Source organism: Alternaria ventricosa (genome assembly GCF_023758065.1).
Source record: "Alternaria ventricosa strain BMP 2768 chromosome Unknown scaffold_18, whole genome shotgun sequence".
Classification (NCBI taxonomy): Eukaryota; Fungi; Ascomycota; class Dothideomycetes; order Pleosporales; family Pleosporaceae; genus Alternaria; species Alternaria ventricosa.
The window spans coordinates 106,498-134,465 of NW_026055698.1; the positions used below are offsets into that span (position 1 = coordinate 106,498).

General features: G+C 53.8%; 10 protein-coding genes across 10 annotated transcripts; 3 read left to right on the top strand and 7 right to left on the bottom strand.

Moving 5' to 3' along the window:
- Positions 1-102: 102 nt before the first annotated feature.
- On the top strand, positions 103-3,112 carry J4E93_008733 (uncharacterized protein; the record flags this gene model as incomplete). Its single annotated transcript, XM_049346631.1, has 8 exons — positions 103-636; positions 698-808; positions 1,316-1,533; positions 1,585-1,680; positions 2,009-2,194; positions 2,265-2,383; positions 2,445-2,578; positions 2,738-3,112. The coding sequence occupies 8 exons, from the start codon at positions 103-105 to the stop codon at positions 3,110-3,112; spliced, it is 1,773 nt and encodes a 590-aa protein (XP_049196051.1).
- Positions 3,113-3,899: 787 nt separating this feature from the next.
- Positions 3,900-4,861, top strand: J4E93_008734 (uncharacterized protein; the record flags this gene model as incomplete). The annotated part of the gene is made up of 4 exons (XM_049346632.1): positions 3,900-3,943; positions 3,993-4,119; positions 4,175-4,400; positions 4,521-4,861. The coding sequence occupies 4 exons, from the start codon at positions 3,900-3,902 to the stop codon at positions 4,859-4,861; spliced, it is 738 nt and encodes a 245-aa protein (XP_049196052.1).
- A 341-nt stretch (positions 4,862-5,202) lies between these two features.
- J4E93_008735 (uncharacterized protein) lies at positions 5,203-6,191 on the bottom strand (the record flags this gene model as incomplete). The annotated part of the gene is made up of 5 exons (XM_049346633.1): positions 5,203-5,718; positions 5,780-5,791; positions 5,854-5,916; positions 5,967-6,001; positions 6,059-6,191. The coding sequence occupies 5 exons, from the start codon at positions 6,189-6,191 to the stop codon at positions 5,203-5,205; spliced, it is 759 nt and encodes a 252-aa protein (XP_049196053.1).
- An 870-nt stretch (positions 6,192-7,061) lies between these two features.
- Positions 7,062-13,111, bottom strand: J4E93_008736 (uncharacterized protein; the record flags this gene model as incomplete). Its single annotated transcript, XM_049346634.1, has 3 exons — positions 7,062-7,325; positions 7,373-7,486; positions 7,535-13,111. 3 exons carry the CDS (start codon positions 13,109-13,111, stop codon positions 7,062-7,064), a joined length of 5,955 nt encoding a protein of 1,984 aa, XP_049196054.1.
- Positions 13,112-15,139: 2,028 nt separating this feature from the next.
- J4E93_008737 (uncharacterized protein) lies at positions 15,140-16,204 on the bottom strand (the record flags this gene model as incomplete). The annotated part of the gene is made up of 1 exon (XM_049346635.1): positions 15,140-16,204. One exon carries the CDS (start codon positions 16,202-16,204, stop codon positions 15,140-15,142), a length of 1,065 nt encoding a protein of 354 aa, XP_049196055.1.
- Positions 16,205-16,625: 421 nt separating this feature from the next.
- On the bottom strand, positions 16,626-17,699 carry J4E93_008738 (uncharacterized protein; the record flags this gene model as incomplete). Its single annotated transcript, XM_049346636.1, has 2 exons — positions 16,626-17,669; positions 17,691-17,699. The coding sequence occupies 2 exons, from the start codon at positions 17,697-17,699 to the stop codon at positions 16,626-16,628; spliced, it is 1,053 nt and encodes a 350-aa protein (XP_049196056.1).
- Positions 17,700-19,343: 1,644 nt separating this feature from the next.
- Positions 19,344-21,004, top strand: J4E93_008739 (uncharacterized protein; the record flags this gene model as incomplete). Its single annotated transcript, XM_049346637.1, has 3 exons — positions 19,344-19,403; positions 19,453-20,814; positions 20,873-21,004. The coding sequence occupies 3 exons, from the start codon at positions 19,344-19,346 to the stop codon at positions 21,002-21,004; spliced, it is 1,554 nt and encodes a 517-aa protein (XP_049196057.1).
- A 151-nt stretch (positions 21,005-21,155) lies between these two features.
- J4E93_008740 (uncharacterized protein) lies at positions 21,156-22,850 on the bottom strand (the record flags this gene model as incomplete). Its single annotated transcript, XM_049346638.1, has 3 exons — positions 21,156-21,788; positions 21,837-22,441; positions 22,490-22,850. 3 exons carry the CDS (start codon positions 22,848-22,850, stop codon positions 21,156-21,158), a joined length of 1,599 nt encoding a protein of 532 aa, XP_049196058.1.
- Positions 22,851-23,736: 886 nt separating this feature from the next.
- Positions 23,737-25,631, bottom strand: J4E93_008741 (uncharacterized protein; the record flags this gene model as incomplete). Its single annotated transcript, XM_049346639.1, has 3 exons — positions 23,737-24,578; positions 24,625-24,977; positions 25,024-25,631. The coding sequence occupies 3 exons, from the start codon at positions 25,629-25,631 to the stop codon at positions 23,737-23,739; spliced, it is 1,803 nt and encodes a 600-aa protein (XP_049196059.1).
- A 720-nt stretch (positions 25,632-26,351) lies between these two features.
- Positions 26,352-27,658, bottom strand: J4E93_008742 (uncharacterized protein; the record flags this gene model as incomplete). Its single annotated transcript, XM_049346640.1, has 5 exons — positions 26,352-26,549; positions 26,598-26,870; positions 26,919-27,388; positions 27,438-27,498; positions 27,554-27,658. The coding sequence occupies 5 exons, from the start codon at positions 27,656-27,658 to the stop codon at positions 26,352-26,354; spliced, it is 1,107 nt and encodes a 368-aa protein (XP_049196060.1).
- Positions 27,659-27,968: the final 310 nt, after the last annotated feature.

Here is a 27,968-nt window from a genome sequence, read left to right on the forward strand (position 1 = left end):
AGCGGCACACGCCATGCAACTACCGTCAGCCTGCGGTCCGGCCCGTCGCTGCCAGTGCCAGGCGGTACCATGGCCAGGCCCAGGTGCATCATCATGCCCAGCATGCACTACTCCAGCACATCTTCGCCCATTTGCGCTCCCAGCCAGCTGCGTCGCGGCACCGACGTGCGCACCCTCCTCCGCTTCCTTGAGTATGGCAGTCTGCTTGTCCAGCTCAAGCTGGTCCCAAACACGACGTACCAGTTCACCGCTCCCTATCTTGCTGACATGATGCCGCTGTTTGACGCTGCCGACAATCCCTACCTTGCCTCCAGACTGTACAAGGCCCTGTCGGACGAGACTGCCCATCACGGCACCGACATCCAAGAGCAGACTCACAGCGCCATCTACCACGTGCCCTATCCCGGTGCCCGCATGTACGATCCACGCATGGCGCCAGACACCCTGAGGCCGTCCAAGTGGACTTCATTAAGCGATGACGACGTCTTTCTCATCCGCCTTCTAGAAGGCTACTTCCTGTACGAGTTCCCTCTGTGGCCTTGCTTCCACAAAGACCACTTCCTCGACGACATGACTGCTGGACGGTCTGATTACTGTTCACCACTCCTAGTCAATGCCGTTATCAGCGCTGCCTGCGTAGGTTTTATCTCACTCCTTCAGTCGCTTCCTCGTGAGCCAACACTAACACGATCCACAGCACGGCTTGAGTACGCTTGAGCAGAGGTCTGAGTTTTGGAATCCCAACACCTGTAGCTATCGGTGTATGGCTGAGACCAGACAGCTATGGGAGCTGGAGCAGTCACAGGCCGTGTGTAGTCTTCCGACTGCCCAGGCAGCTACCATCATAGGCCGGATTTACTTCGCCAATGGCATGGACAAAATGGGTTGGACAATGTGGTCACACGCCCTAGCGCTTGCGGATAGACTAGACTTATTTGCTAAGACCGCGCAATACAAGAACCAGAAGGACCGCATTTCAAGAACCATCACAGCCTGGGGCATCTTCTCTCAGCAAGCGTATGAGCTTACCTGATTTCTCCTTCTCCTTGTCTCCTCCTCCCCTCCTCCCGTCCCCCTCCTTCTGCCCCTTCCCTTGCCTCCAATGTGGTCTTGAGATTGCCTCTGATGTAGGTTCAGGTTCTCATGCTTTTCCCTCATGAAGCCCCCACTGTCTCGACTTCCACCTGAGGACGGCTTGCCGGCGTACGAAGACGCACACGACTTCTTTGGCGAGATTTGAGTCAAATGCCCTCTTGCGACACATGTGGTACGCCCCTCCTGCCCCTCATGATAAATCAAATTGACAAGCTACTAGACTCCCATCTACCTGGGACAAACATTCCTGTCGCTCACCAAGCTTCGATGCATCATGAACGACATAGCCAGAAAGGCTCTTCCAGAGGATGACGGAGATAACAACCTTGATATTGAGCAAGCCAGTCGTTATCATCATATGCTGGTTCAATGGTTCCGTGATCTTCCAGAGCCGTTACAGCCACAGAATGCCGCCATGCCGACACAGCTTCTGCTACAGTAAGGTTTGACACGCCTTCCACGTGCAAATGACTAACCTTTGGGTCACAGCATGCAGTTCCACAACCTCGTTACCATGACCTTCCAGTCGTTCCTGGAAAAGGAAAAGTCTCTCAATTGGCCCAACAATAGTGGCGCATTTCAAAGGTATTCAGGCTTCAGTCCGGCACAGCTATATGCTGCCTCGAAAGCGAGTCTGCAGACGCTTCTCCATGTGTTCTTTCGCAAGGTACGGCGGTTGAGGCGAGGTTATAAATTAGTTATTGTTATTTATATGTTCTTTTAACAGCGTTAGACGTTGATGCATTTCACAAAATCTTTGTCGGAACTCCACTACTACTTCAGTATAGTTCTACAGCGCTTTCTGTTCAACATTGAGCTCCGTACATGGGCTACTGGTCACGCTTTTTTGAGTGTGTCTTTCACTCACACACAGCAAACACTTTGCGCTCGGGTAGTTTTTCCACGCACACAGTCCAGGCGACACTCTTTCACCTTATTTCGCAACAAAATATATCCGGAACAAAGTTGGACCGCTCAAAGAGGTTCACGTAAGGATCACTCTCTACACCTTGATTGTCTCCGCCCGACACCACGACCACGATCAAACGAGCAAGATGGCGGAAGCTGCTCAGAAGCAAGTACTGACCTCACTCAAAGGGTATGTTTCATTACAAGCTCACTTTCTTTGAGCTTTGTATTGCATCCGCGTTATACTAACTCGTTGCCAGTTTCCTCGAATCAGGCGCCTACTCCGATCTCACCATCACTTCTGGTAGTGACACCTTCAACGTCCACAAGGTCATCGTCTGCGGGCGCGCCGAATTCTTTGCCCGCACGCTGAAGTTCGGTGGGAAGGTGAGTGTTTGAGCCACGTGAGCGGAGCAGAGACTGATAGCCTACTAAGGAAGCTGAGAGTGATATTATTGATCTTCCTGAGGATGAATCGGCTATTGTTAAGCTTCTGGTTCAGTACCTCTACGAAGGCGAGTACGAGCCGTTCCTTCCCGACACAGGATCCACGTTAAACCTATCATCAGTAAAGGTACAGGAATCTCGCCCTACATATTCTCCGGAAGGGGAACGCTACACCTATAACTTCCCCCACACATGTGGTGGATGCAGCAGCTATTGCAACCAGCCTAATGTCTGCCCGCATCACACCTGCTCAATGCATAGAACTTGCTTTTTCTACTGTGACAAGTTCAACTGCGAAGAATGCAACCCTTCGGTTCCTTCACTACCTTTGCTCAATGGCAAAGTCGATCAACTCCTCCTCCACGCCAAGATGTACGAATACGCGGACAAATACGACGTCGTAGGACTCAAAGACCTGGCTATTGAAAAGTTCAGCCGTTCATGCAAGCATTTCTGGGACAAGGACCAGTTCTCCGTCGCCGCTCACCATGTCTTCTCCACCACCGTCGACACAGACAAGGGCCTCCGCGATATCGTCAGTGCCACGATCAGTGCACACATGGGACTGGTCAAGAAGCCTGAAGTGAAGGTCCTCATGACAGAGTTCAACGGCCTTGCTCTGGGTATTCTGGAAGAGAAGATCATCGAGCATGGCTGGTAGAGAGAGGTGGCATGCTTCCACCAACTCCGACTGGATCATTGGACAGATTGGCATTTGATGGAGTGGCATTGGAAGTGTTCAACAAGGGAACGGGTGATAGATAAGCGCTTGGAAATCTTGCAAGAGTAGAGCAACCAAAGACCTTCACAACATGTCCCTAGCTGCAAGCTACCATGACTAGCATCCATAGCTCAGATTTCATTCGTGGTTTACGTTTATTTCACTCACAAAACTATGACGTTCCGTTCAATACTCGCTCTTCAGGACACGCTCTCTCTAGTGAGCCTGACGAACAACAGACACATGTATTTGATGAATAAGCCGAAGGTGGAGGCTCTGCTCACAGAGCTCAACGGGTTGGCGGTGGGTCTCCTAATTTTGACGAGGAAGAACGGTTGAATGATTGGCGTGAGCTAAATCATGAGAGAGTTTGAGAGTGAACATGAATGCAAGAGTGTAGAAGGGAAAGAACCTATATACTAGGCGACGCGATCCTCAGTAATCCCAAATAAGGACCATTTCACCTACTGCCCCACCTTCGTGCAATACAATCCCTTGTACCTTCCTCATCTACCGCTTCTAACGGTTGATCTCTGAAGTCATGCGTATATGCATGTCTAAGTATTGTTGACGGCACCGTCAACTTTGCTTCATCTTCACTTTACAATCAGCTGCACCCGGAAAAAGGTCGCGCCGGCCGTCAAGGTTGAGGGAGAACCTACCTTGGTACCCTCGATCTCTTAGGCTTCCTCTCTCACTCGACACTGCAACCGCGATCAACGCAAAGATGGCGGAAGCGGCGCGCAATCAGCTGTATCTTACTTTCAAGAAGTACGCACATGAGCACTGAACAAAAACACACTAAACTAACGACTCGTAGTCTACTCGCCTCCGGCAAATTCTCTGATCTCACCGTAACCTGCGGACCCGACTCCTACAAGGTTCACAAAAATGTGGTGTGTTCCCGCGCGGAGTTCTTCTCTCGAGCTGTCAAGTTTGGGGGCAAGGTACGTTTGACGAATCAAGCTTTTTGCCCTTAAGGCCCTGTTGACTTTAGTCCAGGAGACTGAGCAAGGCAGTGTCGATCTCCCAGAAGACGAACCCGCTATTGTTAAATTGATGATGCAGTACATCTACGAAGGCGAATACGATCCTGCTCTTCCCGACAACGAGCTGGGCGGTTCCACGAAAATCACAGTACCCCCGACTCCCACACCACCGCACAAGAAATCGCGGGTAGCGAGACAGATGTTCGTACCCGCAACGCCAACATCGTTTCCACACTCCTGTAGCGCATATGGGAGCTCCTGCGATAAACGCTATCTATGCACTCACCACACCTGTGGCGTAAATTGCTCTTGCACATGCCTCGGCTTCACCTGTGAGCACTGCTATGTCGCACCTACAGCCCTGCCTATCCCCGGCACGTCTACACAGCTGATGGTCCACGCTAAGCTGTATGAAATCGCGGACAAGTACGACGTAGTTGGTTTGAAGGAGCTGGTGATTGAGAAGTTCAAGCGAGCTTGCCACAGCTTCTGGAACGATCCGTCCTTCGCAAACGCGGCTCATCACGTTTTCTCCACCACCCCCGAACACGACAAAGGTTTAAGGGACATTGTGTCGAAGACCATCGCGGAACACATGGCCGAGCTTGTGAAGAAGCCTGAGGTTGAGGCGTTGCTTACCGAGTTCAATGGATTAGCCTTTGGCTTGCTCAAGATGAAGACGGAGGCTGGTTGGAAGTGATGGACTTGACTATGGCTGCCCAAGGGTTGGAGAACGAATATGCCGTGGAGGGTCAGAGATGGTGGAGGAACATGATCTAAACCACAAGGCGAAAAGAGATTAAGGAGCATAGAGGTGATTCGGCTGCTGGATACCTGAAGAGTAGACAATCAAACAAAATACCCAAATGCTACACTTCTGTTTGCGATAGCACCGAGTACGTAATAATACGCCTGGTTATGCAACGCCGCATCCATGACTCCTAACAAACACGTATTCCGGATATACCACCTAGTCCTCATTCTCTGCACATAAATCGTTTCAACCCACAAAAGCACATCCATTCCTCATACCCCCCTCATCTACTGCAACCTCACCTCCCCCTCCCCCGTCTTAATCCCAAACTTACTCAACCGAATCCTCGGCACAACCCCCACAAGCACCAGCACACTCGCAACAATAACAGCCCAATGCTGAATATGCGCCAAATTCAAATTATACGTCGTCCACGTCGCCGCGCAAATCGTCGCAAGCCCCAACACCGCAATAACATACCCGGCCATCCTATGATACTTATAAATGCTCTTCGCGTTCTCCACACTGCCATACAGCTGCGGCACATAATACTGCGTGAACCCCACAATCGCCTGGATGTACACGAGGATATAAAAGGTGAGGCCGAGGCGCGCGTGCGCAGATTCAAAGTGTTCGTGGCCGGGGCCGGCTTTGTTCATTTCGATGATGACGAGGCCGGCGGTGAGGGCGGAGGCGCCGAGCGCGTGGAAGAGGAAGTGGGCGAGGGTGCCGGCGCGCTTTTGTTCGGGGGTGTGGGTCGGTTGGAGGACGAGGGCTGCTTGGATGGCTAGGAGGAAGCCGGCCTAGGGGGTATCAATGATACGGTTGGCGGGAGGGGGTGATTAGGGTGGTGTTGTGGCTTACGGAGTTGAGAAGCTGCGTGGTTGGGCGGTTAGTTGGTGGTGGTCGAGGTTTGAGGGGCGGCAATGGGGGCTTACTGGGTGTGCGGAGAAGAAGATGAGTTTGTTGGAGAAGATGGCGCCCCAGATGATGGCTGCGAGCTTTTGACGCGTTAGTATCGACGGGGTAGGCGAGGTGGTGAGGTGCTTACGATCCATATTCCTGCTTGCGCGATTGGAGCGGTACCTGAGTCTGTTAGTGTCCTTCCTCGCAGCACATGCTTCGCAGCTTGACAGCACATACCAATCCACAGATTATGGTAGAGAGGCTGCCCATGCATCTGGCTCGCATCTCCTCTTCTGCCTAGAAGCGGCTCTTGTTCACTCTGCCCGCGCGCCGCGGCAGCATTTGGTGGTATTCCTGTCGCAGAAGCCATGCTGTGATATACAGACTCAGAAAGATGGAAGGATATAGAGTCAGCCTGCGACAGGTGCCAGAGGGGTGCGCTTCGGATTTTAGGCGATGAGGAAGCTCCGGCAGACAATGACGACAACACGAACCCCTGTTCGTATCCACCAATTAGCGCCATGCGCATGTCAGATGCATCAATGTCCGGCCAATCAGCGCTGAGATGACTAACCCGCGGAGAAAGTGGTGATGTTTGCATTGCGGGTTTTGGGGGGTGGAGAAGGCGTTCTTGACGCGAGATGCATGTCTAGCGCGTCCACAACGGTCGCGTGAGACATCTTCATCGCACCACCAGACGGAAATGAGGAAGCTGAGCATCGGTATTGGTGGTTTGAGTATATTCTCGTCTCCGTTACATCGTTGCTATTGTACAAGTTTGCGCTCATCCGTAGCGCTGCGTCAGCATAGTCATCCCCGCTGCGTGTCAAGGTATCAAGTCCATGTGTAATATCCCCCCTCTTTCTATCCCAAGGCAGAGTTTGCTGCCATAATGCCGCCTAATGAACCATACCACGGGGAATCATCCTCCACCAGCTGCGTTCGCTCCAAAGTAACAATACGCCGTCAAATGCTCATGCATTCGCCTTGAAAACATTACATCCATTAACAATCCAACTGCATAACCAAACTAAGGATATGAGATGCGAGAAGCATCCCAAGTAACAACCAGCGCCTCTAGTGCGATGGTAGCAACGTGGACCACTGTCATGTCCGGTGTGCCTAGTAGCACGTCCAGTGGCTCCCCAACTGCGCCGTTCGCTGATGCAGGTAGGAGCAAAATCGGGTACCGTGCCTCGATCCAATGTGTACGTGTGCGTAAAGGTAAAGTCACCCACTCTCACTTCTTCTTCATGAGAGCAGGCTGTTTCGAAGGGTCGGCCGGATCCAGGAACTTGGTCATGGCAAGAGAGAGTTCTTTGAACTCCACCGGCTTCGTGACGTAAGAGTTGAAGCCAGCTTCCACGCACTTTGCGTAAACATCACCGAGGACGTTCGCAGAAAGCGCAATGATAGGGTGGCGGCGGTAGCTATGCTTCTTCTCCCACCGCCGTATTTCTTTGCAGGCTTGATACCCGTCTTTGTTGGGCATGTGTAGATCACACTGGACGGCGTTAGTGCTATCCGAAGGAAACAGACGTTGCTACTTACGAGAATGATCGAGTAATAGCCTGGTGGCTTTTCAAAGACGGTCTCGGTAGCTTGAACACCATCCTGTACCGTCTCTGTTTCAATATCGATCCTGGCAAGGAATTTCAAGATGACCTGAAGACTATCAGTATGCGCAAGAAGTTACATGTAGAGGACACTAACCGTTTGGTTGATCTTGTTGTCTTCAACCAGCAAGACCTTGTGGTTCTTGCCACCCACGCGGCGCTTGAGTTCTTCAAAGACGAGCTTTTGGCTGACAACGACCTGCTGTGCGCTGTCTTGATTGCGATCCGTGCTAGACTCACGCTCTTTCTGTGGGTCGAAGATGATGGCAAACTTCGAAGGTTTGAGAGGCCGGTAGATGAACTGGAGGCGTCGATCCATGTGAAGCTGCTCGTAGTCATAGACCGGCGCTTCTTTGATCAGCTCCTTCTTTTGTGACGGATCCGAGACCACGACAACGGATGTGTTGCCGTACGCCATGGAGCTGAAGATCTGGTCCACGATGGCGTGCACCTCGGCAGTGTCGTGCAGCACGAGAACAACATGTGTGAATAGCACAGGATTGTCGCCACCCATCATCTTCTGCGCCTCGATGACGCTGGCCTGACCCGTCACTTGATGAGGTATTCCCTGAGGAAGCGTGTTCCTGATGTGTCGGATCGTAGCTTCCCTACTGTGTTCCAGCGGGCAAACCACCAGTATAGAGAACATGGGAGGTTGTAAGGCACTACCAAGCGGTGAAAGACTACGATGCGGTGAGGACGCGCGGAGGGTCTTGTCCGAATCGATAGAGGTTGAAGAGTCGGGCTTGGGGGCTTCCTCGCTGTCGGTTCGTTTGGGAGGCAGAGCGAGTTTCATGTCCGGGTCTGGAGCTGGCTTGGCTTCTTGCATGTATGAAGACGCAGAAGATCTTTCCGAACGCAGACTCGACTGCCCAGTAAGTGCGGCGCTTGTCAAAGAGTGATCCGAGCTACCAGAAGAAAGAGATGGAGAGTCGCGCGAACGCTCAGAGGCTGACAGACTAGATGCAGGCGACCTGACAGGTTCGCTCTTGTCCGAGGAGACGCTTGATACACGCTTGATCTGTGCTTGGCTAGGATTTTGTGACTGAACAAATTTCTGAAGAGCCGAGGGCTGGGGTAGTGGAGGCACTGCTGGCACTGCGAGCGGTGTCTCAAAAGCTGGCGTGCCTGGTGTCGACACCTGCGGCCTGGGGAAGTCGTCGGCAGTGGGAAGCCCAAACTTGATCGTGAAGAAGAAAGTCGAACCCTTGCCTGGCGTACTTCGTGCATCCATTCTACCTCCATGTAGCTCCACGAATTGCATAGAAATAGCCAAGCCGAGTCCTGTTCCGCCGTGTTGCCGGGTACTGCTGGCGTCGATTTGGCTGAATCGCTTGAACAGGTACTTGGCCTCAGCATCTGTGAAGCCTTGACCGGTGTCCACCACTTCGAACCGAACCATGGTCTCGTTGTCTCGCAGGGGCCGGGATCGATCCGGTGGTTGCAATCTGCATCGGATAAAGATTTCTCCTCGCTCGGTGAACTTGATTGCATTGCCAACCACATTAAGAAGAACTTGGCGAATGCGGAACTTGTCACCCTTGACCTCTGCTGGCACACCTTCGTCCACGAGGTAGTTGAGTTCAAGGCCTTTCTGTATGGCTAAGCCCATATTCAAGTCATTGACCTCTTCAAGAAGCGACGGCAGATGGAGCCATTCCATGGACAGCTTGATCATACCGGCTTCGACCTTTGACAGATCGAGAATGTCGTTGATGAGGTTCAGCAGACTGTCGGTACTAGCTTTTATGATGTTGACATGCTCCAACTGCTCAGAGTTGAGCACGCTATCGAGCAGGAAGTTGACCATGCCGGAGATACCATTCAAGGGAGTGCGGATCTCATGAGACATGTTACTAAGGAACTTGGACTTTGCGTCCATCGTTTCCTTCAATGTCTGCTCGAGCAGCTTGTGGTCGTTTATGTCGGTAGCTGTGCCATACCAGGTCTCTTCATCGCCGTCTTCAGAAAGTGACTTCTCCAACAGGATCCTGACCAGGTGCCACCTGTAGTCACCGTCTTTGTTGCGGAGTCGCACTTCGGTGGAATACGATGCCCGTCCATCCGCATCCTTTACAACCCTGAGTATACCAGTGCTTGCTAGCTTGGACAATTTGGCCTGAGGCATATCCATGCGGTCTGGTACTGATCCACCCGGGCTGGTGATTGTTCTCTCAGTCTCCGATGAAGCGTCAGATGAGTTGGAGTCGGTTCGACCGTGATCTGCAGGCATCGAAGTGGGTACATTGGCGACTCCGTGTTCATCTAACTCGGGAAGCTTGCACTTGACTACGTCATCAGGATGCACATGCTCCAGAAAACCGTTACCCAGGGCATGAGTCTCACTTTGGCCAGAGAATGAAATCCACTGGGAATTGCAGAACGTCAAACCCCTGCGATCTGACACGACAAACACAATCTGTGGGCTTGAATTTGCTAGCGCGCGGTATTTGGCCTCCGACGCAGCTGTCTCCTGTTGTCGGGAAGAATTGAGTTCGGCAATATGCTGTTCGTGAAAGTCCATGTTGGTGCCGATCCAGTGAACAATCTGTTGACGTTTGTTCTTGAGTGGGGCGACGCGTACATAAAACCATCGGTATTGTTGATCAAATCGTTGCAGTCTCACCTTTTTCTGCAATTGCTGGCCAGTGCGTAGCGATCTGCTCCACTCCTCCAGATACGAATCGCGATCCTCTGGGTGAATTGAATCCCATGGGTCTCGTAACACCTGGCGTTGATCCTGGCCTCTATATATGAGGAACTTGGAGTTGACCCAAGTGATTGCTCCGGTATTGGGAGCGGCGGTGAAGATCTGCACCGGTAATGAGTCGGTGATTGTGCGGAGTAGACTTTCTGAAGGAGGTGGCATGTCAGACGTTTCGGTGATGGATGGTCTCCTCACGTGACCATGCGAAGCCTGAGGCTTTCCTCCGGGTGTTGTCGCCGAGGGCAAAGACTGGAACGACGAGCTGAAGTCTGCGCCGTATGAGTGCAAGAACGAGTGACCTCGATTCGAGTTGCTTTGCATCTGGGCGCGACGCGTGCTCAACGAATCGTCGGGCCTATCATTACGTGCTTTGGAAGCATCGTCATTGGCCTGTTCGGCTACTGGGTTTACAGTCACTCGCTTTGCGGGACGCTTGTCTGTCTTGCGTGCATTTTGTTCATGAGGCGTAGAAGTTGGAGCATTCAGCGTTTTGCCATATTGTTTTCGCGCATCGAAGTAACTCTCAACCGCTTCGCTGCCTGCGAGATGGCCAGGCGTGCCGCCCACGGAGTGTCTGCTCGAGAATCCGACAGAAGAAGTGTCCCAGCCGGGTGTCCCGGCGATGGAGTCTCCGGGACTGTGCTTGGATCGACCCGAGTAGTCGGAAGGACTAGTAACACTGCCCGCTGCTGAGTTGGTGATGTCTTCTAGATCAAGGTGGAGCAGATCATCGAGGCTATCGGAATCTGAGGGGAGGCTAATGCCGCCAGAAGTGCCAGCTGTCATGCGCCGTTGTCGGACCGACGCGACTTGAGCTTGAGCATTAGTGAAGTGCCAAGCATTGGAGAATGACGTAGCAAGGTGAGGGCCGAGGTGTTTCAATGAGTTGGTGAGGTTGCGCGGGTATGGAACGATGGGCGACAGTATGGAAAGAATCGCAATAGGCGCTTTACGCACGAAGCCATCGTTGTTCAGCGACGTTGACATGGACTGTTCGGACTGTCTTCGCGTCAAGGCCGGCGTTTGATTTGGTGTCGAGGTTGCTGGGGACGCCATTACTTGAGATAGGATGGGATGCACGAGGGGTATGTGTGTGACGGTACTGGCCTTGTCAACGCCAATGGCCTCCACCATGCCATACTGTGTGTAGTCTTGAGGTGAACGCGATGGGTTGAATGTCTCCTCGTCGACATTGCCTGTAGCGAAGAATGGATTGGCGTCAGCATCATTCTGGATAGCCGGCGATGGGGCGGGCGACTGTGCCCATGGTGAACTTGGATACTGTTCGTACTCTTCATAGCGTTGCGGCAGGCGGGGATCATTCGTAGCCAGATTGGCACGGCCACGAGCAGCGGCCGCTTTGTGGGCTTCTTGTGCAGCAGCACTGCCCTGTATCGCAGAAGGTTTGGTCTGCTCCGGTTTGTCCTTATCCAGGTCCTCTTTAGATGTCGTATGTGAAGTTGAGTAATCTCTGGTCAAAGTGACCAAGCGGCCTCTCTCCAAGACACGATTTACACCTGTATTGTCGATGAGAGCATCTGGCTCGTGGTCGAGAGCACGCAGCACATGGTATACAGCACTAGGAGGCGAAGGCTCTCCCACACTAGAGAATTCTGGATCGCTAAAGGTAGGACCACCTCCTGGCGTCGAGCTGGCAAATGTAGGAGACGCACCATCGAAGGAAGCCTGCGAGACCTGCCTTAGGGGATGGTATGGCCTGGCAGCCATATGGGGTGCATGGCTGGCAGACCTCATTGGACCTCTTGGCCGGCCGGGCGACGCTGGTGTTGGAGTATCTGGGGCCGTGTTGGACTTCTGGCGTTCGTGGCCGGCGAAGGAGTGATGCGAGAATAGCTTTGGTCTGCGTTCCGGGATCGTGGTGGAAGGAGGCATGTCGGCATGTTCATAGTCGCGTGAGCTTGGGTTCTCTTCCGACTGGAAATGGCTTGCTGCTTCCTGGTAGGTGGCTGCATGTGGGCTTCCATCGTTGCCCATGGCAGTAAAGCTAGTCTTCTGGCCCCACGGCACATTCTCAATATCAGACGCATCCGCTGGTACTGCCAAGGTGGCTCTTTCCGCTCCATAGTGGTCGCGCATGATGGACGTTACCGCCGTCCACCAAGCAGCGAGGCCGGGTTCGGCACCCAGGCGCAGTACGATGTCGTACAGATTGGGACTCGGGAATCGCGGGTCTTCTGCATCCGGGCTCTGGTGGTTTCTTCCTCCGGGGGCGAAGGGCGTGCTTGATGCGGCGGGGGTGCTGCTCTCGGAGGCGATGCGCTCTTGCGGGGTTGCGTACTCTCGCGACTGCCCCGCTGCGACCGTGGGGGATAGGCTGGTGAAGGGCATGTGGAATGCGGAGGCCCATCTCGGCGTGTTTGGGACGGAGGGGAAAGGGTACGACGGCGTTCGAACGGCATGGGTGGCGGCGGGCGTGGGTGGCATGCTGCCGCGAATGGTCCTCGCAGACTCGGTCGATTCGGTCGACGTGGTAAGGCCCGTAGGGAGCGGCGGGTTCGGGCTCGGGGTTGGACTGATAAAGGCGCCCTCGAGAGTGGGCGAGATGCCCGGCATGGGTTCCTCTTTGATGGGCGATATGCGGCGAGAGCCCAGCGCGACAGCGGCATTGTTGGACGAGCTCCGCATGCGCGCCCGCTGCTGTTGCTGCAGCATCTTCAGTTGCAGGCCGCGCAGGCGCTCCACCTCCATCTCGTCGGGCGAGGCCTCACTCAGTGGCGCTTCTTCTCCCTCGTCGCCCGGCTGGCTCTCTGCCTCGCTCATTTCGCTGTCGCTGGCTGCATCGTCGCGAGGTCTGCTCGGGGTCCGGGTTCCGGGCGAGGGCTGCGAAGTTTGCGACTGATATGTCTTTGCGTCGCTGGCGGCCAGTCTCTGCAGTGGCGGGCGCGTCGTGGGTGGCGGCGCAGTTTCTCTCTTGGGATTAGGAGAGGGTGACGGGGCCTTTGTCATTATTGCATTCCCCAGTCTCCCACGTAACGCGCAAGTGGTGTCGTGATGGGGTCGAGGTAGCGGCGGGCATAGATGGGATGGTGAGCTATGACGTCGCGGAGTGTGCTCCTGGCAAGAATGGACGGTGAAGCGGCCTCAGCACATGGACAGGTCAACAACAGCACTGTCAGACTGCCAGCAGATGCCGAATCGCACCGGAGCGCAGAGACAAGCTGGGAGTGCTTGGTGAGTAAGAATCAGGTGGTGGGCTCATGCCAGGATCAGGAGCAGGATAGCCTCGCGCCCGTGGGCTTCAACACACGCCCGCATGCACTTACAGAAACGTCGAGGCCGCGCACTGCACGCGTTGGACAAAAGCAGTTTGGATAGATCGTGGATCGCGTAAATGATGTGTATTGGCGCGAGGGACCGTCTTGCTCCTGTCTCATTACAGCCGCCCGCTTGGACGAAATTGACTGTTGGCTGCGAGCCGCTAGATCACGGCCAGCGACGTCATCAGGGTTTCTGTACTCCAGCCGCGCCCATCTAGAAACCACCAGCGACGCCCAACCTCGACTGCCCTCGCCCGCCGCCCGTCGACACCGCATTCTGCATCCTCGCTGTCTACACATCGTGATCCTACCTTCACCACCCATCCCCGCCCACCGCTGTTGGGGCGCTCTACATGGCGTCAACTACTACGTTAGCCATGGCCAACGGGATGCCACGTTTCCCCATTGGATGGGTACCCCTGCACATTTCCAAGACGGTTTCCCATGACGTCCCAGTCCGGCTAGCGCCAGCAGCTTTCCTTCCCGAAGCCTCAGAGACGCTCGACGCACCGCCGTTCTCTACACTACTCAAGAGCCTCACTAGCGACTCTGCTGTCCCTCTTTCGATTGACGTGTTGAATACGCTATCCCGCAAATTTGGCCGTCCTGTCGCGTCTCGGCCCGAATCTGCGCCTGCCTACAAGTAGCCCATGGAGCCACTTGTGGTGTCATTGTGCTTGAGGGCGGACCATCCGGCTGGATCTTGCAGTATACCAGAGTACACTAGGAAGCCTCAGCGGCTTTGGCGCTTCCATTCTTCTAGCTCCTGTCAAGACAACGTGGTAACAATGTGCCGAGCACCTGCCATGCGAGACACGCTGCGATCCAAACTTTAACAATCTCTACCCGTCAGCTGGCGGGTACCTGCCTCACGTGCGAACACCACGGCTGACAGGTACCCACCCTCATGCCCGCGTCACCCTCGGCAGAGGTATCGTGAGATCAGATAATGCATCGTCGCAGCCCTGTACTCGCAATTTATCAGCATCCGCGACTTACCGCGCTTCCGTTCCGACGCTCGGAACGTCTACCCCTACCAATCATCATCCAGAAGTCTTCGAACGGGTACCTTACATTGCCCATTACTACCCAATGCAGATCTTCTGGCAATCTCAATATCGAGACGCCACAGCCGTCGTCGGTGAGGATGATCTTTGTGCGAACCGTTATCCAGGGTCCGCGGAGCTTTACCTATGGAACAACCACGGTACGCAATCGCCGATCAGATCGTGATGATCGCCACCCCAATGACGCGAACACGAACGTTTAAGCCGCGCGTAGCCTATCCGTGCAAGATCTGGCACTACATCTCTCCATGAAGAATCATGATTATTACCGAAGAATGAGCTGTTTCGCATATTTAATGGTGTATGAACAAAGGACCATCTACATCTTACAAATACCATCTGCCTGCGCACCAGCATCGGATTTAACCTTGCGGCACAGACCACGTGAAAGTGTCTCGCCATTTCCTGCGCCAGTACACCGCGAACATGAACAACAACACTCGCCATACACGATATCTCCCAAATCAAAGGGTCAGCTACCCTACGACCTAACAAAATTCACTTTTGCGTCACCAGAATGTAAGCGTGTAAAAGGCCAAGCGAATGACAAATACATCTACTACTAAACTTCCAGCAAGCCTCAAACACACCGACAAGACAACACCGCTCATTCAACAACCATCAATGAAACGACCGCAAGCCACATTGATCTAGACACTTCCAGCGCTTTGGACATCCTCGTCTTTTCCAACCCCTCTGCGAGTGCTGGCAGTGCCCTCACCACTTCCAGCACACAGGCTCAAGATCATGTTCCCCTTGAACTCACCCCAACACTGTTTCGTCGGCTCATGCTCCCTCGTCCTATCGAAGTTGTAGATGTCGCGACACTCCCCTTCGCAATCAATCTCCGGACATGTATTCTTGATACCCGCCTCAGGCTCGAACTTCAAAGTTAGCCCGCCCTGGTACCCGGGACACTGATCTGTCTTGGCCTTGTAGTCCGCATCCGTGGCGGTGAAATCGGTGCCGTTGTGCTTAGCCGGCTTACCGCAGTCCAAGAGCGAGACATCATACCAAAGAAGAGGGTACGGTTCCGGAGCTCTGGGGTTGTAGGTCAGAGCGTATTCGAACTGTGTGACATTGTTGTTACCGGGCTTGTCGGCCCAGGATATCTTGATCGAGATTCCTTGGCCGAATACTTTATCGGTATCTAGGTTATAGCCCTGAGAGTTGACATCGTCGGGGGAGACCCAAGTGCTACGGAATCCTTCGGTGTAAGTCTCGCCGGGAGCGATGGGGTAAACTACTTGTTCTTCTGGTGTGCCATACCCTTGCTCCTTCGTACGGCTTCCGTTCAAGCGGAATCCACCGATGGTGTTGATGTTGACGGGAACGGAACACTTGTTTACGACGATGGCATTACCGAGTTCGCAGCCCGTATCCGGCGTATTTACAGGGCCGTAGTCGAGAGTTTCGTGAGGTTGGGGTGCGGCTCTGGTAGCAGTCGGCGATCCACCCGCAGCCTGACCCGATCCAGCCAGCGGAGTCACCACATGAGACGCACCACCAGAAGGAACACCAGGAAGTACACCAGCGGGTGCCATGGAGGATATCGCTTCGAATGCTGAACTCATAGCCATCGTTCCTTCGATCGCCGAGCCCGATCCCATAGGCGTCGCATTGCTGAGGTTGATCAAGTTCACCAGGAAATAGGATGCTATCATGACAGAGAAACAGATTTCGTTGAAGGTGAAGTGGTCGAGTCCCAAGATCATCGTGGCGGTTTAGTTCGGGGGACGAATAGTATAGGTCTATGAGTATCTGATCGTCTGCGTAGTGTAGATGGATTTTGATAAGGAAGAGAGCAGTGTTTTGCATGTAGTAGTAGATTTGAGGGAGGATGGTGTATGTAGGAACCTGAAAGCAGCGAGAAAAGTTGAAATATATCTACTCTTCCCGCCATGAGTCTTCGATAATGAGTTGGAGTGGTGTAGAAAGTGACTGGTAGTTGACAGATACCGAACTGACTCCTATTGTGACAATGTTTTGCTATGGATCGACATTTTAAATATATGTAAGAGTCATGAACATGGGCTGGTATACGATCAGATCTCGCTTCCATCCCGTATCCTATCCGAAGCCACACACCTTTTCCGCTATCTTGCATCTCAACCCAACCACAACGTCTCCTTCCCATCATCCCCCAGCCTCGAACCACTTGAGCAACTCAACATTATACTCCTCAAACCCCCCAACAAGATCCTCCGCAGATATATTCGGCGGCAGCAGCAACGCAGCATAGAACCTCGCTAAATCGTCCGCAAAACCCTCACTAGACGCAAACCACTCTCCGCGCTTCTTCATCTCCTCCACAAACAGACCTAGCTGACGATGCGCAGTCATAGCCGGCAAGGACTCCTTCCAAGAAACCGATCTCAGCGCCTGCTTATAAGCCTGCCAGTCTGCACCAGCCTTGCCCTCATACTTGGTCGTCTCTCTGAATTCTTTTAGTTTGCGGTGGATTGCGTGCCATAGTTGCATCGCTTCGTAGGCCTGGTCAAAGACAGGGCCTAGTGCTATGCTCATTCTTTCGTATGTCTTGGGCGTGTAAAGGGTGTCTGCGTACGGCTCGAGTTTGGACAGAGTGGTGTGTTGCGGGTTTGAGACTTGGAGCACTTCGACTAGCTCGTCGAAGGCGATGGTTTGGAGATGTTTCTCTTTTTCTTCTGCGTTGAGGTCCTTGAAAGAATCTTGGGCGTCGCCAGCATGTGCTGGTTCCTCGGCCGGTATCTCCTTGTCTGCGTTGAGGTCCTTGGGAGGTTTTTGATCATCGCAAGCATGTGCTGGGTCATGGACCGGTATCTCCTCCTCTTGCTCTGGGACTGGGTGCGTATGCACGTAGTCTAAATTTGAATCTTTGCCGATTTCGTCAAAGCTGACTTCGGTATTGGAGCGAGGCGAGATGGGACTGATAGAGGGTTGCTTAAGAAGCTCTAGACATGTATGCGCGAGATGCTCTTCCTCTGGTGTCGGTGTGACTGAACCGAAGGGCGAAACTGCTGGTTGCGTCTTCAGCATCCCAGATCTCATCCTCTTTAGCCGTGGTTCGCTCCGCTTATCCCATATACTCGAGGAAAGTTCCGTGTTGGGATTCCAATCCGATACAGAATCATCGCGTTCAGATTCTTCCACATCGCCATGGGCAGCCATGGAAGTGGGCGAGTAAGATGTGGCCATGCTCTCGTCCAGAGGGGCTCTGACAGAGCGCATGGCCAAGGCAGGAGCAGCTTCCCGTTGTCTCACTTTCCCTTTATTGACTTTCTCTCTCTTATGTTTCAGGAAGTAGTAGATGCGTTTCCCAATGATACATCTCAATATTGTTTCGATACTAAACTTGTCAGCTTACGTCTTCCCCGGATACAAAAATCTTACGTCGCTTTATCTTTCGGCTGGCTAATACGGAGCTCGTTGTGGGCCCTTCTGCAGTCATCGTCCCCCCATATGAATCCGTACCGCGTTATTAAGCTTTGAGCATCTTGCTTGAAGCAGCTGGGCTTTGTGAACTCCAATCGTATATCCGGACAGTCGGCTAGTAGTTTTTGATGAACCGCCACCGCTTCCGAGATATCTGTATACAGTCGTTGTACATCGTTATGAAAGAAATGGGGATGGGTCGTGGACCATTCGCTATACCTAGGGAGAGTCAAACCCAGAGCATCCAGATAATCTCTCAGTGAGCTCCTTTTATTGAAACATTCGAGGAGTGGATTTACCCCAGGTCTTTCCAGGTCCTCCGTAACCCGTGGCGTACTTCCTTCCCACTTTCTCTTTCCGGTGCACGGCATTGTAGATGGAATAGGGGGTTTTAACGATCCGCATTGGAAAGTCCTCGGACCTTTCGCTGATTAGATAAGGCGCTAAGCCTGAGAGGGAATAAAGGGGGAGAAGAAGACTGGGGTACCTCACCCTATCTGATTTTCCATACAACAAAGGTGTCAGCGAAATTCTACGAAAATAGGACTGCAGAGCGCATAATCCTCTACAATGCTATGTCTTGCTGCTTTCTGAGGTCTATCCTTGTTGTCACGCGACGTGAGAGTAAAAAGAGTGCGATTTGGGTGTTCTTCTAGCCAGAATCGCTGACAGAAGCGCCATAATGGATAATACGCGTTAGACGACGAGGAGAGTTGCGAATGGAGGGCTCATTTGAAGCGACGATAAACCGACGAAACAACAGGGAAAAAAGTCTAGAAAACGTATGCCAGAGGGTTGTCATTCGAACGAGCGCATTGCCCTGCCTTTCTGAATGCATGTAGCACACGCGCTTCTAATGAAAGCTGGGTGCAGCTTCTCAACTCCTTGGGTCATGCTCTCTCGTGTACGTCTCGCCATGTTCAAGTTACCTGTACAGGTAGACGCGCTATCGATCCAGATCAGCGCCAGTAGACCGTCGGAGAGATGTACGGAAGGTAGGACGCGGCGTGTATCCGTTGGATGAGTCAAATTACGAGTAGCTTGGGTACATGTGTGAATGAAGAAAGACTCACGACCTTACGCGCTTGCTCATCGCTGTCTGACATTCCGGAGCTACCAGGCCACGAGGAAAACAAGTCCGCGCCAGCCACAACCCACCCAATCACCGCGCAGTACCTGACGACTCCGCATTCCAGGCCCTCGATTTTCCTCCACATTCCGCGTCGGCGCTGTTCCGCCCTCCCGCGTCAAGATGCCGACGCAACCCATACTAGAGCTTCCCGAGGCTGCGACAATGCTTGGGTATACAGATATCCGGGAGCGCTCTGGTTCTCCCCACAGTGATTTCTCATATACACCTCCACAGTCTGTGAGTTGAGCGCTGCACAGCATATATTGGAAGTCTGGAAGTTTGTCTATTTGCGCAAAGCCCAGCCCAGTATGCCGTCAGTATCCCTCACACTGCGCACTGCGCGCACCTTTTCGCGAAGCACAACAAAAGTCACTCAACCTTCTCTTGGTACTCTCAAACGGCTGCTAACACTGATAGACATACCTCAACCTTTCGCGCTCCTTCTCTTCATCTCTCCGCCGCAATGAGATCAACAAGGTCTACCCGAGTGCCGCAGCGGCTATCGAAGACATGGCTTCTGACAGTACGCTGCTATGCGGAGGCTTCGGACTTTCAGGCGTCCCAGATACCCTCATCCACCAAGTAAAGAGCACACCGCACATCACAGGCCTGACCGCCGTGTCCAACAATGCCGGCATCGTTGGAGGAGGCCTCGGCCTACTACTCGAAAGCAAGCAAGTCAAAAAGATGATTGCCAGCTACGTAGGCGAGAACAAAGTGCTCGAGCAAATGTACCTCACCGGCGAGCTAGAGCTCGAACTCACACCCCAAGGCACCCTCGCAGAGCGATGTAGAGCAGGCGGTGCCGGCATCCCAGCCTTCTACACACCCGCGGCCTTTGGCACCGTCGTACAAACCGGCGAACTAGCCCTCAAGCACAACAGCGACGGTAGCGTAGCCCAATACTCCACACCGCGCGACGTCAAGGTCTTCGCAGGCAAAAGCTACGTAATGGAAGAAAGCATCAAAGGCGACTACGCCTTCATCAAAGCCTACAAAGCCGACCGCCTAGGCAACGTACAATTCCGCTTCAGCGCCCAAAACTTCAACGGCGCCATGGCGCGCAATGCAACGACTACCATTGTAGAAGCCGAGCACATCGTTGAGCCCGGCGAGATCCCTCCCAACGCCGTCCACGTCCCTGGCATCTACATCGACCGCGTAATCCAATCGACGGCCGAAAAGAAGATCGAAAAAGTCGTCAACGCAAAAGACCCGAAGGAAGCCGTATCGGCTCTCGGCGCCGGCGACGCAGCTTCGAAACGCGAACGCATCGTGCGCCGCGCCGCGAAGGAATTCAAAAACGGCATGTACGCCAACCTAGGCATCGGCATGCCCATGCTCGCTCCTTCCTTCGTAGACCCCTCCGTAGAAGTCCAACTCCAATCCGAAAACGGTATTCTCGGTCTAGGACCCTACCCGCAAAAGGGCCTCGAAGACCCCGACCTCATCAACGCAGGCAAGGAAACTGTTACCTTACTCCCCGGCGCATCGTGCTTCGGCTCTGAAGAGAGTTTCGGTATGATTCGTGCGGGCAAGATTGATCTGACTATCCTCGGTGCTATGCAAGTCTCTGCCAGAGGTGACTTGGCGAATTGGATGTTGCCCGGTAAGGTCAAGGGGTTCGGCGGTGCGATGGATTTGGTCAGTAATCCGGAGAAGACAAAGGTGGTTGTTACCATGGAGCATACGGATAAGAAGGGGAGGCCCAAGATTCTTAAGCAGTGCGAGTTCCCGCTTACAGGTAAGGCGTGCGTGAGCAGGATTATTACGGATCTGGTAAGGACCCCTCTTGTCCTTTTTGGCTGGTTTGAATGGGAGACTAATGATTGTGTAGTGTGTGTTTGATGTCGACTTTACAGAGGGCTTGACGCTCATTGAGCTTGCGGATGGTGTTACCGTGGATGAGGTGCGGTCGAAGACTGGTGCGGACTTCAAGGAGGCGGCGGAGATTAAGCCGATGTTGTAGGAGACATGTAGTCGTCACGTTCGCACAAAATACCAATATCGTTTCTCTGCACAGATGATGCACGTCTATTCCGAAACCCCGAGCCGCTATGAGACAAGCACACAAACTAAGCCAATTGATAATGCAAACACCACAAACCACTACAATCACCCTACTCAGTCCTCGTCTTCAAGCTACCACTCGCCCCATCAACAGCGGGGTCATAGTCGCTTCCAGCCTTTAAACTCTTACTCCTCGACGGTACCATCGTGGGGTTAGCCTCCTTCAACGGATCCACCTCAGCAGCCTCGATATCACTGTCCTCACCATCGATACCCGCCTCACGTCTCCGCCTCTGGCGCTCCAACCACTCCTCGTCGTCCTCATCTTCGCTATCATCCTCACCAACAACACCATACCTGCCCTCACTAGCACCACCGCTACCATGCTCAGGGTCCTTGATAAAGTTGTCAATGATCCAGTACTGCAACGCATTCATAATCAACGGGAAGATGAACATGACGAAAGTGATTTGCAGTGCCGTGTTTCCTTCGGTCCAGCGCAATGCCCAGTCTCCTACCCATGCGATCCACGGGAGGAAGGCGAAAATGGCGAGAACGCAGAGTTTCATGCCGATAAGACCGAGGAAGTAGATTATCGATTGCTTGAGCCACCAGGTTGCGCGGGGTGGTTGGCCGTAGTTGCCGCTGCGGATCGACTCTGGGGGGTTGGCTAGAGGGGTTTTCGCGAATGCTGCGTGGAGGACTTTGAGGAGGAGGACGAGGATTGGGATGCCGATTGTGGTCTGGCATTGTTAGTTGCTGATTGCAGATGTTCGTGGGAATGAACTTACGTCGATGGCCAGGTTGAGGAGGTAGAAGGAGCACGGATTCGGCTGGTCACCCTCCTCGTTGGTTCCAGCATACTTCGTTGTCGCGCTGGTTGTTGCTGCTACGTCAAATTTGCCGGAGGATAGCATAGACATCAGAACGTTTGCCAGATGCAACAGAACCGAGCCAAAGACCTGCTTGGAAACATCGAAGAACCAGATCTTCATAGGTCTCCGCGGAGACTCCCTCAGCCTCTTGATTGCAAGAGAGGATACGGCGAGTAGCCCAAGGAAACCTTGTACAATGAGTGCAAAGTTTCCAAGGAGGTTGCACTCGCCCTTGTCGCTCTCGCCATCCATCGGGTTTCCTTGTGCGGCTACGGCTTTGCTAGGCTCGGCGGCTGGCACTGCGGTCTTCTCAGGCTTGGTCTCTGCCGGAGCAGCATCAGACGAGGGTGTAGATGTAGGTCTGGGTACGTTTTCGGGTGCGGCTTCTTCGTCATTGGAATTGACGTTGTCATCCGTAATGCCAGTCGGTGTCGGTGTCGCAGGGGCCGCCTTGGAAGGCTCAACAGGTTTCGCAGGTTCCTTTTCCACGCCATCGATGCCCATAAGCTCGGTCTCGAAAACTGCACACCATTAGCCAGACCCAAACTCTCCGCATAAAGCAAACATACCCAGTGTCGACCCCGCGGGAATCTTATCACCCATAGCGTGATTTCCATACGCCAGACCAGGCGGGATAACCAACTTCCTGGCCTCTCCAATGCACATGTCCAACAGTCCCTGATCCCAGCCCTTGATCACCTGGCCCTTGCCAATTGTGAATGTAAACGGTGCGCCGCGGTCGTAGCTTGAGTCGAACTTGCTGCCATCGCTCTGCAGCGTGCCCTTGTACATCATGGACACTTTGTCGCCTTTCTGAGTCTTGCGCGTACATTCCGCCGGTCTGGTGACTTGGACCTCGAGATCCTGCGCAAAGGCAAGCGAAGGCAGCAGCGCGAGGGGGAGCGCAAGGAGGGAGGTGAGGAGCCGCATGGCTGGCGGCAGTAGAGCGACGAGTTGTCACGAGCGCGGTCGAACAAGAAAAGCGAATGCGGTATTGCGCGTGAGGAAGGAGGTAGAGAGGCAAGAAGCAGTGCGAGTTAATAAGCCACGATGAGGCTGATTACTGTACCGTACTGCCGGACTTTCGGGGCTTCTGAAACCTGCGTCGTGCGAAACGAAGCGCTTAACGCTCGCAAGTACGGACGTCTGCCCGAAACAGATATGCCGGCGTGTAAACGGCGAGAGAAGGGGAGGGAAGGGGGTCTGACGGTCAACGCCAGATGTGCATGTGCAGGTGGTTGTGGCAGGTGTTCTCGACGTGCATGGCCACATGAGGTAACTGCGGCCAAGGGTCCTAGATTGTCCCGCCGATCCCCGAAATGCCTCCGCGGTGGTCGATTGGTTGTCTTCGCCTTGGATGTCAAGCTACAAGATGCACTACAGCACGTAGTACCGAACAACTACCTTGAGATCATCCACCACATGCAAGGAAGAACCTGAGACTAAACAGGTGCGCTGTCGTCTACATTAGGACGAGACTGAAGTTTCCAAAATTCCAAGACGACGTAGAATTCTAGCAGGTAGGGCGTCCAACTTTTCTCCTTTGTACAGTGCGCATCACTCACTGAGTCTTATCGATTTGAAACACACGAAATAGATATTGATATGATAGTACATAGCGAATGTGGTTCAGATGCAGTCTCAAGGAAAGGGTATAGTAATCCCACAGCACGGTGGCATGGCATTTGCACACCCGCCTTCCAAAACTAACCATGGCGTCCTGAACGCCTGATGATGCTAACAAAAAAGTGTGATGAAATACCCAACAATACACACGCTGAAATCCAGAATGATTTGCTTGCTACACACATGTATGCTACTCAGTGTCCCGTGCAGTCTTGATCGGGCTTGCTCTCGCAGGGCTCTCAGATACGGATGCCCCGCTCAGACCCGGCGCAAGTTGCAGACTGTTGCGTACGATGCCTTGTCCTGGTCGCACGACAACGCTTCCTCTTCTATCGCGCTCCAACGGATCCACCGTGTTGACAGGCGCATACGTCTCCTGATTCTGGAGATGTGCATTCATTCGCGCCTCCTCTCTCATCTTCTTGATCTTCATGTAATTGTATGCCGCGATGCTGCCAATCGTGACGACAAGCCCAGTCAGGTTGATAGGCGTAAGGGGGTCCTTGAAAACAAGGTTCGCAGTCCCAATCGTGACAACCTCTTTGAAAATGCCACAAATGCTAAGGGTGACGACTGAAGTGCGCTTCAGCAGAGCGAACTCGGAGGCGGTCATAAGGAAGGCGAGGACGCCCGGGAACAAAAGAATGCCAATGCCGAGGCCGGTGCCCCTGGCTTCGAAAAGTTGTGAAAGACCCTCCATGAGCGCGGGGAAGCCTTCCACGGGTATCGCGAGAATGAGTATGCTGATGAACATGACGGGTGCGAGGAAAAAGATGGAGGAAAATGGATTCGCCGTCGCGGGGTTGCGAAGGAGCAGGATCTGGGTCAGCGACCAGCGGAAGCCGGACGAGCAGGCCGAGACCATGACGAGGATGAAGCCGAGGGTGTGGAAGGCAGCCTCGCCGGCTACCATCATGACGACGCCGCAGGTCATGATGAGAATGATGAATACGAGTCGCCAGGAGGGCTGTTCGAGGCGGAAGAGGAAGGCGAAGATGAGGACGAAGCCGAGTGCAGATGACTTGCACATAGCTGCTGCTGTTAGTTGTAATCGCAGATAGGACATGTCATGCCTTACTGAAAAATGTCAACGAGATGAACTTTAAGCTCGTGTTGCCCAGGCCAATGTCCATGCCGGTGGCTGCACCACACGGCCCGAGTCTGCTGAAGTAGAACCACTTGGTCATGAGCGGCTTCTTGGGGTCGACGGGCTCTACGCGCGAGCCGGCAGCGTGCGGGTTAAGGGAATCGTGTCGCGGTCGGAAGGAGGGTATTAGGAATAGGACAAGCGACGCGAGCGTAAACTGGACTATCATATGCAGACATGTCGTGAATAGCGGAAAGGGAAAGATGTTCTTGGTCTCGCCGTCGCCCTTGGCTTCCTTGAACATCCACTTGTTGTAGACGGATATCGATATCGAGAAGAGGTACCTGGGGCTGTCAGCGCGTGTCATGCACACTCCTATTGACGTCCTACCATAGACATATCAGAACTCCATTGACCAGCATCGATTTGAGCAGATTCTGGTCGGCGAGCTTCTTCTCCTCCTTTGTGTATGTATCATCCGGCACGATGCGCTGGTCGAGCAGCGTGTTCCGCCTCTTTCTTCTCCGGCGTCTCCGCCTGTCGCGCTTGGTGAGGCCCGTCTCCTCGTCATCTTCGAGCCCGTCGGCGCTCATGTCGTCGTCGTCGGCGCTGTCACTGGACTCGTCGTCGGAGCGGTCTGCACCCGAGGAAGACTCCTCTCCTTCTTCGGCAATGTGGTCGGAACGGCGGCGTCGGTGTTTCTTCAGGTCTGTCTTGGTGGGCAGGGTGGCGCCGGCGAGCGAGGAGGAACGTCTGCGAGCGGCCGTTTGCTCATCCGTCATGGTAGGGGTGGGCGGGTGGATGAGTTTCGCAATGTTGGTGCGGTGCGAGACTCTGCGGCCGTCATCCGAACCCAGGTCGGAGAGGGAGCTGGCGGAGGGCAGGGAGGGCAGTGTTCTCAGAGGAAATTCATTCCCCGGACTAAGCAGCGGGCCTTGTTGTGTAGCGGTGTCCTGCAACTGCAGCCAGCGAGTTATCCGGGCCCCCTCTGAAGTCATGCTGCTCGACGGCGTGCACCTGATTCGCTTTAGCCTAGTCGCCAAGCCGAGAAGGAGGAAGACCCGCCAGCTGGCCCGGTTTCCTAGCAGTGCTAGCGACGGGCTAGCATCAGGGGCTCAGCGGGAAGATGCGTCAAGGGATGCTTCAACGCGACAGAAGGATGCAGGTACGAGCAGACAGACGCGACAATATCACGCCCGCTGCCGCAGCGCGCGACGTTTTGATTGTTACGGCCTGCACTCTGTGACACCGGCTTGGCCGGCTCTTCACACGGCGCACCAAGCAGCGACCAATCACCACCACGTGTCATAATTAGTTGTTAAGCGGGGAAGCTCGCCGCGGGAGATCCACCAGCTGATTGAGATGGAGTCTAGACGCCTGCCAGCCGAGATGCCGACTACTGCACGCGACACCTTGGTATGAGCATTATCTATGTCATGGAAAATGCTCATGTTGGACTGTCCAAACATCTCACACTCTGCAATCCCTTTGTTGACTATTTTTAGTCCGACAGTGCCTACATACTTTTGGAAAAGCATGACGCTGACGACCCGACTTCCGAACCCAATGCGCTGCGGGCCCTGCATCTGCAGTCCGCCCTGCATGCCAACCTTCCATCGATGAAAAGTGCGCCGATCACTGCGCCGACCACGGAAAACTCCAAGGATATCCAACCTCGAACGCCATCAGATGCGAGTCTAAACAGAGAAAACGTGTGACTATGTCGGTGTCGGCGGCATTACTGGTGCTGAGGGCAGCTGTTCGATCTGCCGGATCAAGAAGCTCTTCTCGTCGATGAACTGCTCATCCTCTGTCCGATCGTCTAGGAAGGACGGCAGGAAGCGCAGTAGCTTCTCCCGGTTGCTGATCAGGATCCGTTGCACCGCGACTGATTTATTCGGGTTGGCAACAAATACCTGTGTCTGTTAACATATGCGCAACCTCCAACACTCATCATTACTAACCTTGAAGACGTGGAAGCCCTCGTAGTTGATCATCTTCCTGTCGTCCCGCAGTAACTTCATGATAATCTTGAGATGCTCCCCAGAATCCACATATTGCGTCATAACGTTGTAGTTGGCCCGGTCGAGGAGAATCTCGCCTAGGAGCTTGATCGACTGGCGCTTCGTGACATAGCTCTCCGACTGGACCAACATTGAGTTGTATTTCGAGAAGAAGGCGTCGAAGTTGGTTTGTAGGAACGTAGCCACTAACGGCTTGTGTTTGGTCAGGATTTCCTATTGCATGTTAGCCCTTGAAATGCCAGGTCTAGCTAGCCAACCTACCCTGAATGTGTTGAACGCGTCTGCGCTGACTTCGAATGCGCCCTTGTCTATCCACCCAAAGAATTTCCAGAATACGCCATTGCCCGTCGCTGGTAGGTCTGGGTTCACGTTGCCCAAGTCGAGCGTCTGGCCATCCTCCATTGGCTCGTCGTAGAGTAGCAGCGCAGCGATCGCATCGTATTTGAGTGCCTCGCGCAGAATGCCACCACATGGCATGGCGCTTTCCCGCCTATCGTAGCCTCGACATAGCGCTATTATGATATCCGGTCGGTATGCGACAACGTGCTCTAGGACTTGTGGCGTGGCTTGCCCAGCGGGCTTGTAGCGGAATGCGGTCGAGAATATGACCTGGGCGTCTTTTCGCGATTCGAATGGGAGCTTGTGGATGTTGATTGCTAGCGCGTAGAGTAGGTCTTCATTTAGGATGCTCGTGAGCAGCTGGAAGACAGCCTCGGGGTTGACTTCTGTGTCTTTGGCATGTCAGTATACTCTCGACTGTGTCGCAAGAGACGAACGCACCGGGTGTGCCCTGAAGCCTAATCTTCATCTGCTGCAGGTCTAGTGCTAGCCCTTCCTCCAGCTATCACATGTCAGCCATGTATCCCAAGCGCTGCACTGCAGTCGGCTGGTCGCACCTTGGGGTTGGGTTTGTCCTCCTGTCCTAGCCGCAACGTAAGCTCTTTGATGGAGCGGGTAAGCTCGAGGTTGTTCTTCTGCTTGTTTCGGAATAGGAACGCCATATTGAGGGGGCTCGGAAGTTTTGCAGGGCGGGGATCGAGGTGCGATGGCGGCGGTGCGATGAGGGGCTGCGATTTGAGGCCAGGGCCGGGAAGCTGCTATCTTGACGGCGACAACATACAGGCAACGGTAGGGGAATATGGCTTGGGCTCCGAGGGCGGTTATGGTATACAGGGGGCCAATGCGGTTGTTGTCCTGTCTCTACTCTGCCCTGGTGATGCTGTTGCTTGTGAATGGCCCGAGGATCAACCCTGCCTCCCCGGCTAGTGCACCCTGCGCTGACCTGTACTTCCACTCGCCCACAGTTGCTTC